Raw genomic sequence first — 15,608 nt, 5'->3', positions numbered from 1 at the left:
TGTTAATTATAGCAAATAAGATTAGAGGTGTTGTTTAATCCCTGAGACCTTCTTCGGGCTGCAGAAAAAAAATAGGAAGGGTTAACTGTCACTAATCTTATCTTCTATTTTTAGGGTGTGCTTGATTATATAAATTGTAGCTTTAGGAACTTATTGGCCTAGGAGACACTTACTAATTTGACTAATAAGGCTGAGGATTTAGGAAACAATCTTCAACTCTGAAGTTGATTAAAGTCTTTACACATGCCTCTAAATTAGTGTTGGGTATTATATCAACTACCACCATATAGCAATAAAATAATGAATAGATGGTTTCTGATTTCTCTTTAAAACAAAAACACACCTTCCTATGTTTATTACTCAGTATTTTTAATTAATAGTTAAGTTTAGAATTTGATATTCAAAGTGTCAGCCTCGATCTACATTTTCTTTTTCCCTTGCCTTGCAAAAAATGCTTTAAATTAGTTAAATCACTTTTTGGAGATAGAGATGAAGGGAAACTATTTGTACTGTTTTTAGATGCTTTTGTGATGCCCTCCGATTACAAATTCTGAATATTATAACCTTAAACTGTGGTCCTGCAAGCACTTTATATGCATGCTTTATCTTTCCACATGAGAGTATAAAGTTAATTGTCTGCATAAGTGCTTTCAGAATGAAGGCCTTCAGCTGTTCGTATACCTATCCCTAATTCTCAAAGCATTGCAAAGTTCTGACCTAGCAATTTACACTACTGCTAAAGGCAATGAGAGTTATGTGGCTAACACTCCAGAGAACTTTTTGCATCCAGTGGAGCAAGTTAATGCCTCTTGCTGGTTTTTAAAGAATTATTATTTTAAACACCCAAGATATTTTTACTAATGAATCAGCTGCTTTTGGTTATTCTCTGATAAGTTATGAATGAAGTCACTCACACAGTCCTAGAAATTAGAGCTGGAAAAGACCCACCAAATCATCTAGTCCATCCCTGCTAGGACAAGATTTTTTTCTCGGCAGTATATTCTTCACTGCTTTGTCAAGTTTCAAGCAACAAGGTATTCATCACTTTGCTTGGGAAGCCATTCCACAATCTTAAGACAATTAACAACTAGCTTGAGTATAAAAGGAATTGTCTACATTTTCCCTTTTTCAGTTTTATCCCATTGCACCCAGCAGTACCTCCTTTTAATATCTTCTCTCTCCTCAGCGTTTACACCCTTCAGACTATTGTAAATGGAATCTCATTCCATTTTAGCTATCACTTAGCTAATTTTTACATATTAAGTTATTTCACTATTTCCTCATAAATCAGTCTCTCCCAGCCCCTTAATCGCTTCTCTCATTCTTCTTTGAGTTTAGCTCCCATTTATTGACATTTTGGTAGTACTGCTATGGAGCATTTCCAGTGAAGTGTCACAAATGCATTTAGAGAATGGCTACTCCTAGAATACTGCAGGCAGTTCTGAACATTTCTATACAAGAACGATACCTCACTCCCTTTGCATGTGCAGCCACAATGGGATTGGTCTTTTTTGCTAACATTTTTGCATTGCCAGCTCAGGCCTAATCTGCTTCCCATTCTCACCTCCGAATGTCCCAGAGTACCATTATTTTCCAAATATTTCCCTTAGATTATCTAGTTTTTGGTTTATTGAGCATTTAATACCAAGTAAGGACAAGTGGAAGGTAGGGAATATGGTAATTCTGCAAGTATTTGAAATGTCTAAATGCCCAGGAGGGAGAGGAATTATTTAGAGTGAGCCAAGGAGATAAAACAAAAAATAGTGTGACTGAAAATAAGGGAAGCAAAATTTCCTAGCAGTGAGGTCTTAAGTAGGTTCTAGTAACAGTCTCCTAAAGGAAGTAGTGGAAGTCCAGTCACTCAAGCCAATTAAAATTAGATAGAACAAAACACTCATTACTCTCTATGTAACAAAGGGAGAGACAGAATAATCTAAAATGGGTTTTGCATCCTTGGTTTCCGAGAGTCTATAAATTTATGGTCTTGTCAGTAAACGTATTTTCTAATGCTAATCTTTCTAAAAGATATGCTGTAGTTCAAACAGGAATTAATTTAGTGAAGGTCCTATGGCCTGTGTTATGTAGAAGGTCAGACTAGATCACAGTGGACCTTTACAGCCTTATAATCTCAGAATCTTTTGATAATCATCTCCCCACTATACACAGTTTCTAGAATGCTCCTGATGATCGGCATCACACTCCTCCATTCCATCGCTAGCCAGGCCTCATGTTGCTTCATAAGACAAAATTGGCTTAGAGTTCCACATTAAATTTCGATCATTGGGAGCAAGCGTGACAACTGCCATTATGGCCAACACGGGAGCCGAACCAGGGACCTCCTGAGCTAAAAACAGGAGTGTCTGTAACTTGAGCTAAAGAGCCAGTCTCTGTGGGTGGGGCTGTGACAGTCTGGTATCCAATGTGGCTGGGGCACAGAGTGAGATATTTAATGCCCACAGACCAGGGGGTTACACAAGAAAATCAAAAATAAAATTCTTCATTACTTAGGTTGCGGTAGAGCCCACAGTGTGCTAGGCACATTTCAAATATATAGGAGGACAAAGCCCAGCTTACAATCAAAAAGACAGCAAAGGAATGAAGGGTAAAAGAAAGGGATACAGCAAACGGTCAGAGAGCTGGCACACATATATTGTTCCAGAGCTTGTTTGTTTCCTAGGTTAGGGTTTTGTACACACAAACTTTTAACTACTCTGTCTAGCAATGGTTGTGGTTAATTTGATAGAAGTGGGTATTCAGAAGAGCTGTGTATGATGAGAAACTAGTGGTGTAGTGACCTGGCATATCAGTTTGGAGAGGATACTCCATACTTATTCCCACAAACTGAGCTGTCTCATTTAATGCTTATTTTTATTGAAAACACCTCTCAAATTTGGTAGCAAATAAATCCTGGAAATCGGACATCTTATTTGTAACATCAAAAATAAAGTTTGATTGTGGTGTTGGTCTGTGAGTAGCATTGAATCCATCTACGCAAAGTTTCTCTAAAATATAAATGGGGAGCATTATTTTGGGTTAATAAACCCCGGTTCCATTAGTAAAACATATCACCTTGGATTCACTAATTGTACTGTGACATATCTGTAGTGTGATCTTTTTAAAGGACCATTCCTGCTGTAAAAACCCAACCCATAGATACAGAAATGCCTGGGTAGCTGTAATATATGCAGCTTTTAAATCTTACTTTTCAAAATGTGCAGTATGTATAACCATACTCCAGTGCCTGAATATCTGCTTTCTTGTCACAGTGAATTAAATATAAGTAGTTCCAAAGGCAGTAAGATGGTGGACCCACAATAGAGGCCAAATCAGTATTTAGACAGCTTCAGGCTACTGAGATTCTGCTAGTTTTAACACTAACCAGCAAGTGTTTGAACACATTTATTATCGAAGTTGTTGTTTGTATAGTTTAAAACATTAGCTCTGAATTGAAACATTTCAGAGACCCCTCCCTGAGGGCGTCTATTAGAGCTGAAAGTATGATCGTTCTGGTACGTTAATGGTAAATTTACTTCTCTCTGGCTGTAAATGAATTAGGACAGTGATAGTTACAAAATTTCTATGTCCGATCAAAATTAATTCAAGGTGCAGTCCTGACCATCTCTCTCATCTGCCGTTCATTCCAAGTTTTTTCCACATATCTTAAAGGGGTCTCTTCCATATTTCCTCCTTAGCATGGCAAGAGCTCTGCTTCTGACATTCTCTGCATTAAACAGGTGTAACAGATGTCCTGGATGCTGTGTATTTATCATCTGGAGTTATTAGGAGTGAAAGACAGAGTCAGCCTGGAAGATCGCTTTATTGTGGAATGTTATAAGTCAGTTAAGGTTCTTTAGACTATCTACACTATAGCAAACATCACAAGTGAAAACATAGTAGAGCCACCCAGTGCCTCAATTTGTTTTGCAGTCATTCCCCCTAGTGGTTATGTTAGATAACTACTATGAGAACCTTTTTATTCCACGGAGTCTCTTCTGATCTCAAATACACTATCATCTACTGCTCTTACAGACGCAGGTTGTAGCTGATTTTTACAAGATATGCAGTGATACAAAAACCCATTTATTGAAGATCTTATCAAGAAAAAATTGGCTTCTGAGTGGCTCATTTAAATCATCTAAATCATCTTCTGTACCAGATGACTGGAGGATAGCTAATGTGATGCCAATTTTTAAAAAAGGCTCCAGAGGTGATCCCAGCAATTACAAGCCGGTAAGACTAACTTCAGTACCAGGAAAACTGGTTGAAACTATAGTAAAGAACAGATTTATCAGACACGTAGATGATCATGATTTGCTGGAAGAGTCAACATGGTTTTGTAAAGGCAAATCATGCCTCATCAATCTACTAGAATTTTTAAAGGGGTTGTCAAGGCTGACTCTCTCTCTCTAGCACTTTGAGTGCAGAAGATGGGGATCCACAAGGATTCTAAAAAAAATTAATACCTGCCACTCCATGCTGGTATTAAACTCCAAAGGTCACAGCTTCTCTCTGACCTTGGAGGGGTAGATGGTGCCACCACCCAAGTGCAAACCTTCCCCCTGCCCCCCCGCTTTTGAGAACCCAGGAAGAAATACTTGGGAATTCCTTCCTGTGGGGTACCCCCAAGGCCTTTCACCCCCCTTCCCGTGAAGAGCTGAGAAAAAAACAAAGGAAATCAGCTGTTGCCACCAGCTAATTAAAGAACATATGCACAAACCCCTTTAAAAAGGTAAATTTTATTAAACCCAAAAAGAAAGGAAATACATTTGGAACTTAGGCTTTTTGCTAGATCTTAAAAGAAACAATTATAAAAATTAAGCACCAAGATAACTCTTGAGGTTCAGCTTAAATGTTACAAGCAAAATAAAAGCAGCTGGGGTTAGCATAGAGGAGTCCACAAGCCAATAAGAAATAAAAGAAATAACCCTAACCATGTCTTTCTAGACATTTTCTGATTTACTTACATATCTGAGGCTTCAGATAAGCAGGTTCAAGGTATGAATTGATGATCTATGATCATACCTCGTGTGATAGACCTAGGCCAGTTGGGTACAGCAGAGTAGTCGAAGGCAGATATACTGGCCACGGGACAAGCAGTTTTCTGTTCCCTGACTAACCAGAGCAAAGGCTGCTCCAGGCTAGGGTGGACACCTGACTCCAATTAGCCTGCAAAGAGTCAGTTGAAGCTGTTAAGCTAATGAGAACACCTTACTCTAATTAAGGCCCCTCTGATACTCTAAAAGGGCTCACTCTAGTCAGGTCCAGGAGAGTCAGGGAGCCAGAGGCGAGGAAGTGTGGCTGAAAGGCTGGGTAATGAAGACATCCTCAAACCACTGGAAGGGGAGCCCTAAGGTAAGGGTGAAGGAGTCTTTAAGAGAGAGAACCGGGGGAGCTGTGGGGAAGTGGCCTAGGGAAATGTAGCAACTTTGGCAGTAAAAGGTCGGCTGCCAACAGCTGCTGCCATTAAGGTCCCTGGGCCGGAATCCAGAGTAGAGGGCAGGCCTGGGTCCCCCCCACCCGCCACTACAGAAACATCTCCTGGGAGGGGAAGACAGGCCCCTGTCAGGACAGGAGGCTAAACTGTTCTTGAATAAGCCCTTAGGGACAACAGAGACTGTGCGAGTTCTCTCACCGACCTTCTTGTTGGCTTATGATGAAAAGGGCTCAGTAGACTGTAATCCTGGCCCTAGAGAGAGAAGGGCTACATGTAGGGTCACAGTGAGCCTTTGAGGCTAGCATAAACTGCCTGGAATCACGGGACCCACAGGGATACAGTCAGCGCTCTGCCACACTGGCTTAAAGCTGCTTACAGCATTGCTGCTCTGTATCTCTGCTCTCCGGAGAACCACAACAGACAGACAAAGGGAAGTTTTTTCCCAATTTTAAAAAGTTCTAGCCCTCCCATTGGCTCTTTTGGTCAGATGCCCACTCCTTTTCCTTTACCTCGGGGACTTTGTTAACCCTTTACAGGCAAAGCAAACAGAGAACAGCCACCAAGAGGGACTTTATAGCTAACTGCTTGGCTGGGTGTCCATAAAAGGGAGCTACCCCCGCCTTCATTTATCACAGGGGTCAACAAGCATGTGAACAAGGGTGATCCAGTGGACATAATATGCTTAGATTTTCAGAAAGCCTTTGACAAGGCCCTCACCAAAGGCTCTTAAGCAAAGTAAGCTGTCATGGGTTAAAAGGGAAGGTCCTCTCGTGGCTCGGTAACTGGTTAAAAGATAGGAAATAAAGGGTAGGAATAAATGGTCAGTATTCATAATGGAGAGAGGTAAACAGTGGTGTCCTCCAAGGGTCTGTACTGGGACCAGTACTGTTCAACATATTCATAAATGATCTGGAAAAGGGGGTAAACAGTGAGGTGGCAAAATTTGCAGATGATAAAAAAACTACTCAAAATAGTTAAGTCCAAAGCAGACTGCAAAAAGTTACAAAGGGATCTCACAAAACTGGGTGCTGGGCAATAAAATGGCAGATGAAATTCAATGTTGATAGATGCAAAGAAATGCACATTGGAAAACATAATCCCAACTATACATACAAAATGCTGGGATCTAAATTAGCTGTTACCACTCAAGAAAGAGATCTTGGAATCATTGTGGATAGTTCTCTGAAAACATCCACTCAATGTGCAGCGGCAGTCAAAAAAGCAAACAGAATGTTGGGAATCATTAAGAAAGGGATAGATAATGAGACAGAAAATATCATATTGCCTCTATAAATCCATGGTATGCCCACATCTTGAATACTGAATGCAGATGTGGTCACCCTATCTTAAAAATGATGTATTGAATTGGAAAAGGTACAGAAAAGGGCAACAAAAATAATTAGGGGTATGTAACGGCTTCCGTATGAGGAGAGATTAATAAGACTGGGACTTTTCAGCTGGGAAAAGAGACGACTAAGGGGGGATATGATTGAGGTTTATAAAGTCATGACTAGTGTGGAGAAAGTAAATAAGGAAATGTTATTTACTCCTTCTCATGACACAAGAACTTGGGGTCACCAAATGAAATTAATAGGCAGCAGGTTTAAAACAAACAAAAGGAAGTATTTATTCACACACCACACAGTCAACTGGTGGAACTCTTTACCAGAGGATATTGTGAAGGCCAGGACTATAAACAGGGTTCAAAAAGAACTAGGTAAGTTGGAGGATAGGTCCATCAATGGCTATTAGCCAGGATGGGCAGGGATGGTGTCCCTAGCCTCTGTTTGCCAGAGGCTGGGAGTGGGTGACAGGGGATGGTGATCACTTGGTGATTCCATGTTCTGTTCATTCTCTCTGGAGACCTGCCGTTGGCCACTGTTGGAAAACAGGATTCTGGGCTAGATGGACCTTTGGTCTGACCCACTATAGCCATTCTTATGTTTAAAGTTTACGGGCAATCTTGCTAATTAAGCTGCGTGTAGATAAAATGCAGATATGCTTTCAATGAACTGACAATCTAGCAGGCAAAAAATGTAACACTGACTCATGAATATAAAGGGAAGGGTAACCACCTTTCTGTATACAGTGCTATCAAGTCCATCCTGGCCAGAGGCAAAATCCTTTCACCAGTAAAGGGTTAAGAAGCTAAAATAACCTTGCTGGCACCTGACCCAAAATGGCCAATGAGGGGACAAGATTCTTTCAAATCTGGAGGGGGGGAAAAGGCTTTTGTCTCTCTCTCTGTGTGATACCTTTGCTGGGAACAGATCAACGATGCAAGCCTTCCAATTCCTGTAAAAGTTAGTAAGTAATCTAGCTAGAAAATGCATTAGATTTTCTTTTGTTTTTTGGCTTGTGAAATTTGCTGTGCTGGAGGGAATGTGTATTCCTGTTTTTGTGTCTTTTTGTAACTTAAGGTTTTGCCTAGAGGGATTCTCTGTGTTTTGAATCTGATTACCCTATAAAGTATTTACTATCCTGATTTTACAGAGGTGATTCTTTTACCTTTTCTTTGAATAAAATTCTTCTTTTAAGAACCTGATTGATTTTTCATTATTCTTAAGATCCAAGGGTTTGGGTCTCTGTTCACCTGTACCAATTGGTGAGAATTTTATTATCAAGCCTTCCCTAGGAAAGGGGGTGTAGGGCTTGGGGGGGATATTTTGGGGGAAGACGTCTCCAAGTGGTCTCTTTCCCTGTTCTTTGTTTAAATCGCTTGGTGGTAGTGTATCAGGTTTTTAACCTAAGCTGGTTCCCAAGGCAAGAAAGAAATCTGTGCCTTGGGGAAGTTTTAATATAAGCTGGTAAGAATAAGCTTAGGGGGTCTTTCATGCAGGTCCCCACATCTGTACCCTAGAGTTCAAAGTGGGGAAGGAACCTTGACACTGACACTGGAGGCAACTGACACAAAGATCAGTTCAATAGCCAACTCCTAAATCTAGGCAATTTTCCACTAGAGGCATATTGTAAAGGGGAATGTATAGGCTTTGTTGCAAGAATTGTGTAAGAAATAAGCAGTCAAGTTAGAAGTTTTCTAAAATACCATTTATTGCAGTACTGTTAATATAGAAAATCTATTGGGAGCAATTTTAAGAAGTGTCTAAAAAAATAGTTGTTTTCCTCTCCTTCCAAGGTTTATATAGTAGGGCTCTTGACAACCTGGCTTTACAATGGTTTCTTAAAATTCTCTCTCTCTGGTTTTTACTCTTAAAATATGTGGCCTGTACAAAGTACCTGATGGTGCTGTGTGGCCAAGGATTTATAAGCACTTCTTTGGAATGAGCTGCACGACTCATTCATGGCTTTAACATTATGAGTGAGTGGATTCCAAACATACATAATTATTCCCATAGGGGGAAGCAGTAGGCATGATATATCTTGATTTTAGTAAGGCTTTTGACACAGCCACACAACATTCTTATAAGCAAACTAGGGAACTGTGGTCTAGATGAATTAATGTAAGATAAGTGCACAAGTGGTTGAAAGATCTTACTCAAAGAGTAGTGTGACGGGGCAAGGCCAGATGGCTATAGAAAAGTAGTGGGAGATAGATATATTAACTCCAGGCTAAACAAATCCTGGTACCAGGATAAGTGAAATGGCAACTGCTCCAGGTCAATTAAGACACCTAGGGCCAGTTCAGAACTTTCCAGAAGACAGGGAGAAGGCTAGGTTGATTGGGGCACCTGAAGCCAATCAGGGGCTGGCTGAAACTAGTTAAAAGCCTCCCAGTTAGTCAGGTGGGTGTGCATGTCAGGAGCTGGGGGAGGAAGTTGCGCTGTTGGAGAGGCTGAGTAGTACACACCATATCAGGCACAAGGAAGGAGGTCCTGAGGTAAGGGTGAAGTGGAGCTTGAGGAATTGAGGGCTGCTATGGGGGAAGTAGCCCAGAGAATTCTACATGTCATGTTTCTAAAAGGTCAGCTACCATAGCTGATACTATTAGGGTCCCTGGGCTGGAGCCCGGAGTAGAAGGTGGGCCCGGGCTCCCCCCCCCTTTTGCCCCCTGATTAATCACTGAGACTGGGAGACAACAGAGACTGTGCAAGGAAGGATAACTTCTCCTCACCTCCGTCGCTGGCTTATGATGAAAATGGCTCAGTAGACTATGACCCTTGTCTCTAGAGAGAGAGAAGGGTTACGCGGAGGGTCACAGTGAGCCTCTGAGGCTAGCGAAATCTGCCAGGAAACGCGGGACCTACGGAGGCAAGGACAGAGCTTTGTCACAGTAGTTATCAGTGGTTGCCGCTGGGGTCTATCCTGGGTCCAGTACTAGTCAATATTTTATTAATGACTTGGATAATGGAGAGTATGCTTATAACATTTGTGGAAGCTGGGAAGGGTTGCAAGCACTTTGGAGGACAGGATTAGAATTCAAAAGGATCTTGACAAATTGGAGAATTGGTCTGAATTCAGTAAAATTAAATATAATAAAGACAAGTGCAAAGTACTTCACTTAGAAAGAAAAAATCAAATGTATAACTACAAAATGGAGAATAACTGGCTTAGTGGTAGTACCACTGAAAAGGATCTGGGGGCTATAGTGGATCACAAATTGAATATGAGTCAGCAATATGATGCAGTTGTGAAAAAGGCTAATGTCATTCTGGGGTATATTAACAGGACACAAAAGGTGATTGTTCTGGTCTACTTGGTATTGGTGAGACCTCAACTGGAGTACTGTGTCCAATTTTTCATGCCACACTTTAGGAAAGATGTGGACAAATTGGAGAGAGTGCAAAGAAAAGCAACAGAAATGATGAAAGGTTTAAAAAACCTGAACTATGAGGAAAAGTATAAAAAACAACAACAAAAAAAGAACTGGTCATGTTTAGTCTTGAGCAAAGACTGAGAGAGGACCCGATAAGTCTTCAGTTATATTAAGGGCTGTTACAAAGAGGACTATGATCAACTGTTCTCCATGTCCGCTGAAGGTCAGACAAGAAGTAAGGGGCTTAATCTACAGCAAGGGAGATTTAGGTTAGATGTTAGGAAAAACTTTCTAACATAAGGATAGTTACACACTGGAACAGGTTACTAAGGGAGATTTTTGTCATTGGAGATTTTTAAGAAGAGGTTAGATAAACACCTGTCAGGGATGATCTAGGTTTACTTGGTTCTGCCTCAGCACAAGAGACTAGATAATCTCTCAAAGTCCCTTCTAGCCCTACATATCTATGATTACTATCCTAACTTTTCAGAGTTAAAATTTGATTTATCAGAACACTGCACAGGTAAAACAGCTGCTGTGTAACTCACTGGAAAGCTATCTGCCTATCTTAGAGTACTTACCTGTCTCCTGTTATCATCTTATCGGTGTGCCTCGTGATCTTTAATGTATTTATCTTCACAACACCCCTGTGTAATAGGAACCAGCTTCCCTATTTTACAAATGGGGACCTAAGGTACAGAGAGGCTAAGCGGCTTGCCCAGTGTCATACAGGAAGACTTAGGTGCTGCAAGGAATTTAATGCTGTTTTTTGAGTCCCATCTTAGTGCCCTAACCACTGGACAGTCCTTCCTGTCTTAGAAATCTTGTTCCTTGAGCCACAGCTTTGGACTGGTCTGTCAGCCAAAATTTGGGCAAGTCTGTTTTTCCGAATACAAAGGATGGGGACCAGAAAAAGCTAGAAATCTCCCTTTCCCATTAGGATAAAGCTTCCATTTCTAGTCCTGGATTAGTCAGGACACATCAGATCTTAAACCTCGCTCCAGGAACGAGTAGTACTTGTGCTGCGCTTCAATCCAGAATAATTTGTGGGGGCGGGCAGATGCGGAAAGCCTTTAGTCGAAGTCGATGGCAGTGGCTTAATGGGCAGGATGCAGGCGGGGTACAGTAGTCAAAAGTGCATGATAGATGGAATTTATCACACGGCTAGGTATATGGATCTCACCACAACATATCTGAGGAAGCGGGGGTTGGGGGGAAGTGTGCATGTACACATGTGGGGGTATGCATTCCTTGTATACAATATGTGTGTGGTGTATATGTATAATACGATCCAGGAAATAACTATAATTAATTCTCAAAGAAAAATAGAGTAAAATTGTGTGCCAGGCTAGGGCTCTGTGTGGCTTGTAGCAGTTGAATATGAATGCAAACCTATTCCCTGTGTGCTGTAATTCGTATTCACTGAAACCATAAATAATGCAATTCCTCTGATTGAGGAGAACCCATGTGCAGTACAAATTCAAAATCTTCCATTATTTGTGAAATAGAAACTTGATAAATGGTGGCTAGCAGAGATTTGAGGAAACATTAGCCTGGTTGCCTTTCAAACTAGGAGGAAAAGTTTTTATCTGAATTTTCATATAATATTCAGCGTACACGTTTCCCTCCCAAAACACTGTTCAGATTAAATGACACCTTTATCCTCCAACCCATTCTGCACCAGGGTTAGAAGAATCATGCTTTCATTTGTATCTTTATGTTGCAGTGCATCATGTTAACGGAGAACTGTGAATTCATTCACTGACGGATTAACAGTGTGTATGCTAATAGATATTTTTAGATCTTTTAAATGCCTTGTTCATAGCTCTTTAAGTCGCTCAGGCTAAGTAATATTTAGTTCAGCCTGTAATACGAGGTATAAAAGCAACACAGAGCAAACAGCATTAATTATTGGAAGTAGCATCATTGCTGACCTGATAAAAGATTAACTGGTACTTTACAGTATTTATTTATGGACAGTAGAGCTGTCAGGTTATCTAACTACACTTGAAAGGCTTGGGACAATAGCTGTGCTGATGGTAATGATGTCAATTTCCCTGTTGGTTTTTTTTGCAGGTCACTGCCAGAGGATTTGGTCCATTGTTACAGTTTGCCTACACTGCTAAGCTGTTACTCAGCAGAGAAAACATCCAGGAGGTCATCCACTGTGCTGAATTCCTGCGCATGCACAACCTGGAGGACTCCTGCTTCAGCTTCCTTCAGACTCAGCTGCTGAACAATGAAGATGGCCTGTTCCTGTGCAAAAAGGATACCACCTGTCAGAGAATGCATGATGAAGAGAACTCTGATGGAGAAGAGGAGGAAACTATGGAATCAGAGACTTCAAAGATATCTTGCCCAAGGGAAAGAATGCATCAGGAACCCTTTAACTTTGAATCCGCTAGTTCTGGAGCAGACAAGGAAGAAGGGATGCTGCCTGACTCTGACATGCTGAGAGATAGCAAGGACAGTTTGGACAAAGACACAGTAACACGGTACCCCAAATATAAGAAATACCAGCTTGCTTGTACCAAGAATGTCTACAACACATCACCCATCAGTACCTCAGGTTTTGCAAGCACATTCAGTGAAGAGAGTCCTGGAAATGGCCTCAAATCAGGACTTGCTGTGGGGCAGATAAAAAGCGAGCCTCAGAATGAGGAAAACGATGAAGAAAGCATCACACTTTGCCTGTCTGGAGATGAGCCTGACATCAGGGATAAAGAAGGGGATGTCGAAATGGACAGGAAACAGCCAAGTCCCACTTGTGTTGACAGGTCTAAAAGTGTGTCTTCTCCTTCCTGCTTAAGGTCTTTTTTCAACAGAACAAAAAGTGTAGATTTGGTTGGCTTCCCCAGTACTTCCCAACAGCACTTTGCAAGGAGTCCAGCATGCCCTTTTGACAAAGGGACAACTCAGGGTGACCAGAAAACTGACTACAGCCCTTTCACAGGGAATTATGGACAGTCCCATGCCATTCAGAAGGATACTTCCAACTTCACAATGGGATCGCCACTCAGAGGGCCTGGTTTTGAAGCACTCTGTAAACAGGAAGGTGAACTGGACAGGAGGAGTGTTATATTCTCTTCAAGTGCTTGTGACCAAGTAAACACTTCAGTGCATTCATATTCTGGTGTGAGCAGCTTGGACAAAGACCTCACTGAGACTGTGCCAAAGGGTCTGTGGGCTGGAGGCAGCCAATCCCTTCCTAGTTCACAGACCTATTCCCACAGTGGACTGACAGCTGATCACTTGCCAGGAAGGATGCGGCCTAACACCAGCTGCCCGGTGCCAATTAAAGTTTGCCCTCGCTCTCCTCCTTTGGAAACCAGAACCAGGACCTCTAGCTCATGTTCCTCCTACTCATATGCAGAGGATGGCAGTGTTGGTTCTCCCTGTAGCCTCCCTCTGTGTGAGTTTTCATCTTCCCCCTGTTCCCAAGGAGCTCGATTCCTGGCCCCTGAACATCAGGAGCCAGGCATGATGGGAGATGGAATGTACAACCAAGTCAGACCCCAGATTAAATGTGAGCCATCCTATGGAACAAACTCCAGTGATGAGTCTGGGTCGTTCTCAGAAGCAGACAGTGAATCATGTCCTGTGCAAGACAGAGGACATGAGGTAGGGAATTAAGATAAGTACACATGTAACAGTCATTGTGACCCATTGAATAAATCCTTTATTCTCTCAGATAACTTTTGGCATTTGCCCAGCACTTTCTAATTTACAGAGGCAAAGGGTAATATGTATTCATCTCCTCATCAGCTGAATCTGCATGGTTAACAGAGGAGAGATCATGAATAGCTGTGTTGAGTTCCTAGAGACTTGGCACTTACTGAAATTTCAGTATTAAGCAAGCAGCAGCAAACAGGTGAATGATGAGAGTAAATTCATGTTCATAGAAATTCTGCCACCTCTCTTTTTCCCTCTCGCACCTAGCAAAAAATATATCTATTCTAAGGAATTAAAGTATATTTTCACTCTTAAACTGTACTGTTTCCTCCAGCTTGGTTTATAAAGTATAATATTATGGTAGCACTTACAGGGCCCAGCCAAGATTATGTCCTTGTAGAGGTAGGCACTGCACTGTATAAACAGAGGGTCCCTTCTCCAAATCTCTTGCAATCTGTATGAGACAGACAAAGGGTGGGAGGGGAAACAGTGTCACAAAGAGGTGAAATAACTAACCTAAAGTCACACAGCTGGTCAGTGACAGAACCAGGAATAGAACCAGGTTTGCTTCCTCACAGTCTCATGGCCTATCCTCTAAACCAGTAGTGGGCAACCTGCAGCCCATCAGGGTAATCTAATTGCGGGCTGTGAGACATTTTGCTAACATTGATTGTCTGCAGGTATGGCCCTCCACAGCTCTCAGTGGTCACAGTTTGCCATTTGTAGCCAATGGTAGCTGTGGGAAGCAGCAGGCCACAGGGACATGCTGGCTGCAGCTTCCCACAGCTCCCATTGGTCAGGAATGGCCAACCGCCGCCACTGGGAGTTGCAGGAGGCAGTGCCGGCGGGCGGTCAACGTCAGCAAAATGTTGCATGCCCCATGGGCCACAGGTTGCCCACCACTGCTCTAAACTGTGCAGCCTCCCTATGTGTTGTCTTTAATTGCAACCAGTGGGCTTTGCTTCCCATCAAATTGATTATTTGGATTGTACTTCCTGCCTAGGACCACACTTTCCTTGTTACTGAAGAATTCTAGCAGGCAGTTGCATAAAACGTTGAGGAATGTTATTCATGAACTTACAGGATCGATTGAGAGAAGTAGGGAAAGTGTATGGGACCAGAAACAAGCAGTGAGTTTCAATGCAGCACTGACAAATGTTCTTCCATCAGTGAGAGAGAAATAGGGTCATTTTACAAAGGCAAAAAGGCCAGGTATAAATGCTGTGGTGGCAGTTCACTAACTAGGAGTGAGTATTTCAATGTAAATTTATAAGCTTGGGAGAATGAAGGTGCAGTGCATAGCTTGAGAGCTGAAAAGAGAATGGGTGTTTTTACAGAATTCCATTAGGGAATTGAGGCGAGTGTACTAGAGTAATTTCTATACAGAACTGCACATCTGCTGTCCTGTGTCGGAACAATAAAATGTTGCCTTGAGACCTACTGCTCTAGCATGGAAAGCAGGTAAGTTCATAGCATGTGTTGTGAGAGCCTAGGATAGAACAGACTGGACTCGGGCTCATAGGAGTAAAAAGAGAAAGGGAGGGACACAAAAAACCCTGTTTTATTTTATCCCCCACATTTTGTAGAAAGTCAATTAATTTTTCAAAACTTCAACCAATTGCTGCTATGTATTATTCCTACATTCTTCCTGAGGTGTGATTCATAGAATCATAGAAGATTAGGAAGAGACTTCAGGAGGTCATCTAGTTCAATCCCCTGCTCAAAGCAGGACCAACCCCAACTAAATCATCCCAGCCAAGGCTTTGTCAAGCTGGACCTTAAAAACCT

The 15,608-nt window shown here is 41.8% G+C and overlaps 1 protein-coding gene across 6 annotated transcripts in view; it reads left to right on the top strand.

Annotated features, from left to right (window-relative positions):
- The window catches only part of BACH2 (BACH transcriptional regulator 2), a 271,810-nt gene that overhangs the window by 231,454 nt on the left and 24,748 nt on the right, over positions 1–15,608 (top strand). For all 6 annotated transcript variants that reach the window (XM_077812822.1, XM_077812823.1, XM_077812824.1 and 3 more), the window contains one exon: positions 12,225–13,769. In XM_077812822.1, coding sequence (XP_077668948.1) covers positions 12,225–13,769 — 1,545 coding nt within the window. The remainder of the gene's footprint in view (positions 1–12,224; positions 13,770–15,608) is intronic.

This window comes from Eretmochelys imbricata, chromosome 3, assembly GCF_965152235.1.
Source record: "Eretmochelys imbricata isolate rEreImb1 chromosome 3, rEreImb1.hap1, whole genome shotgun sequence".
Taxonomy (NCBI): Eukaryota; Metazoa; Chordata; order Testudines; family Cheloniidae; genus Eretmochelys; species Eretmochelys imbricata.
This window is presented reverse-complemented; position numbering and strand designations above follow the sequence as displayed.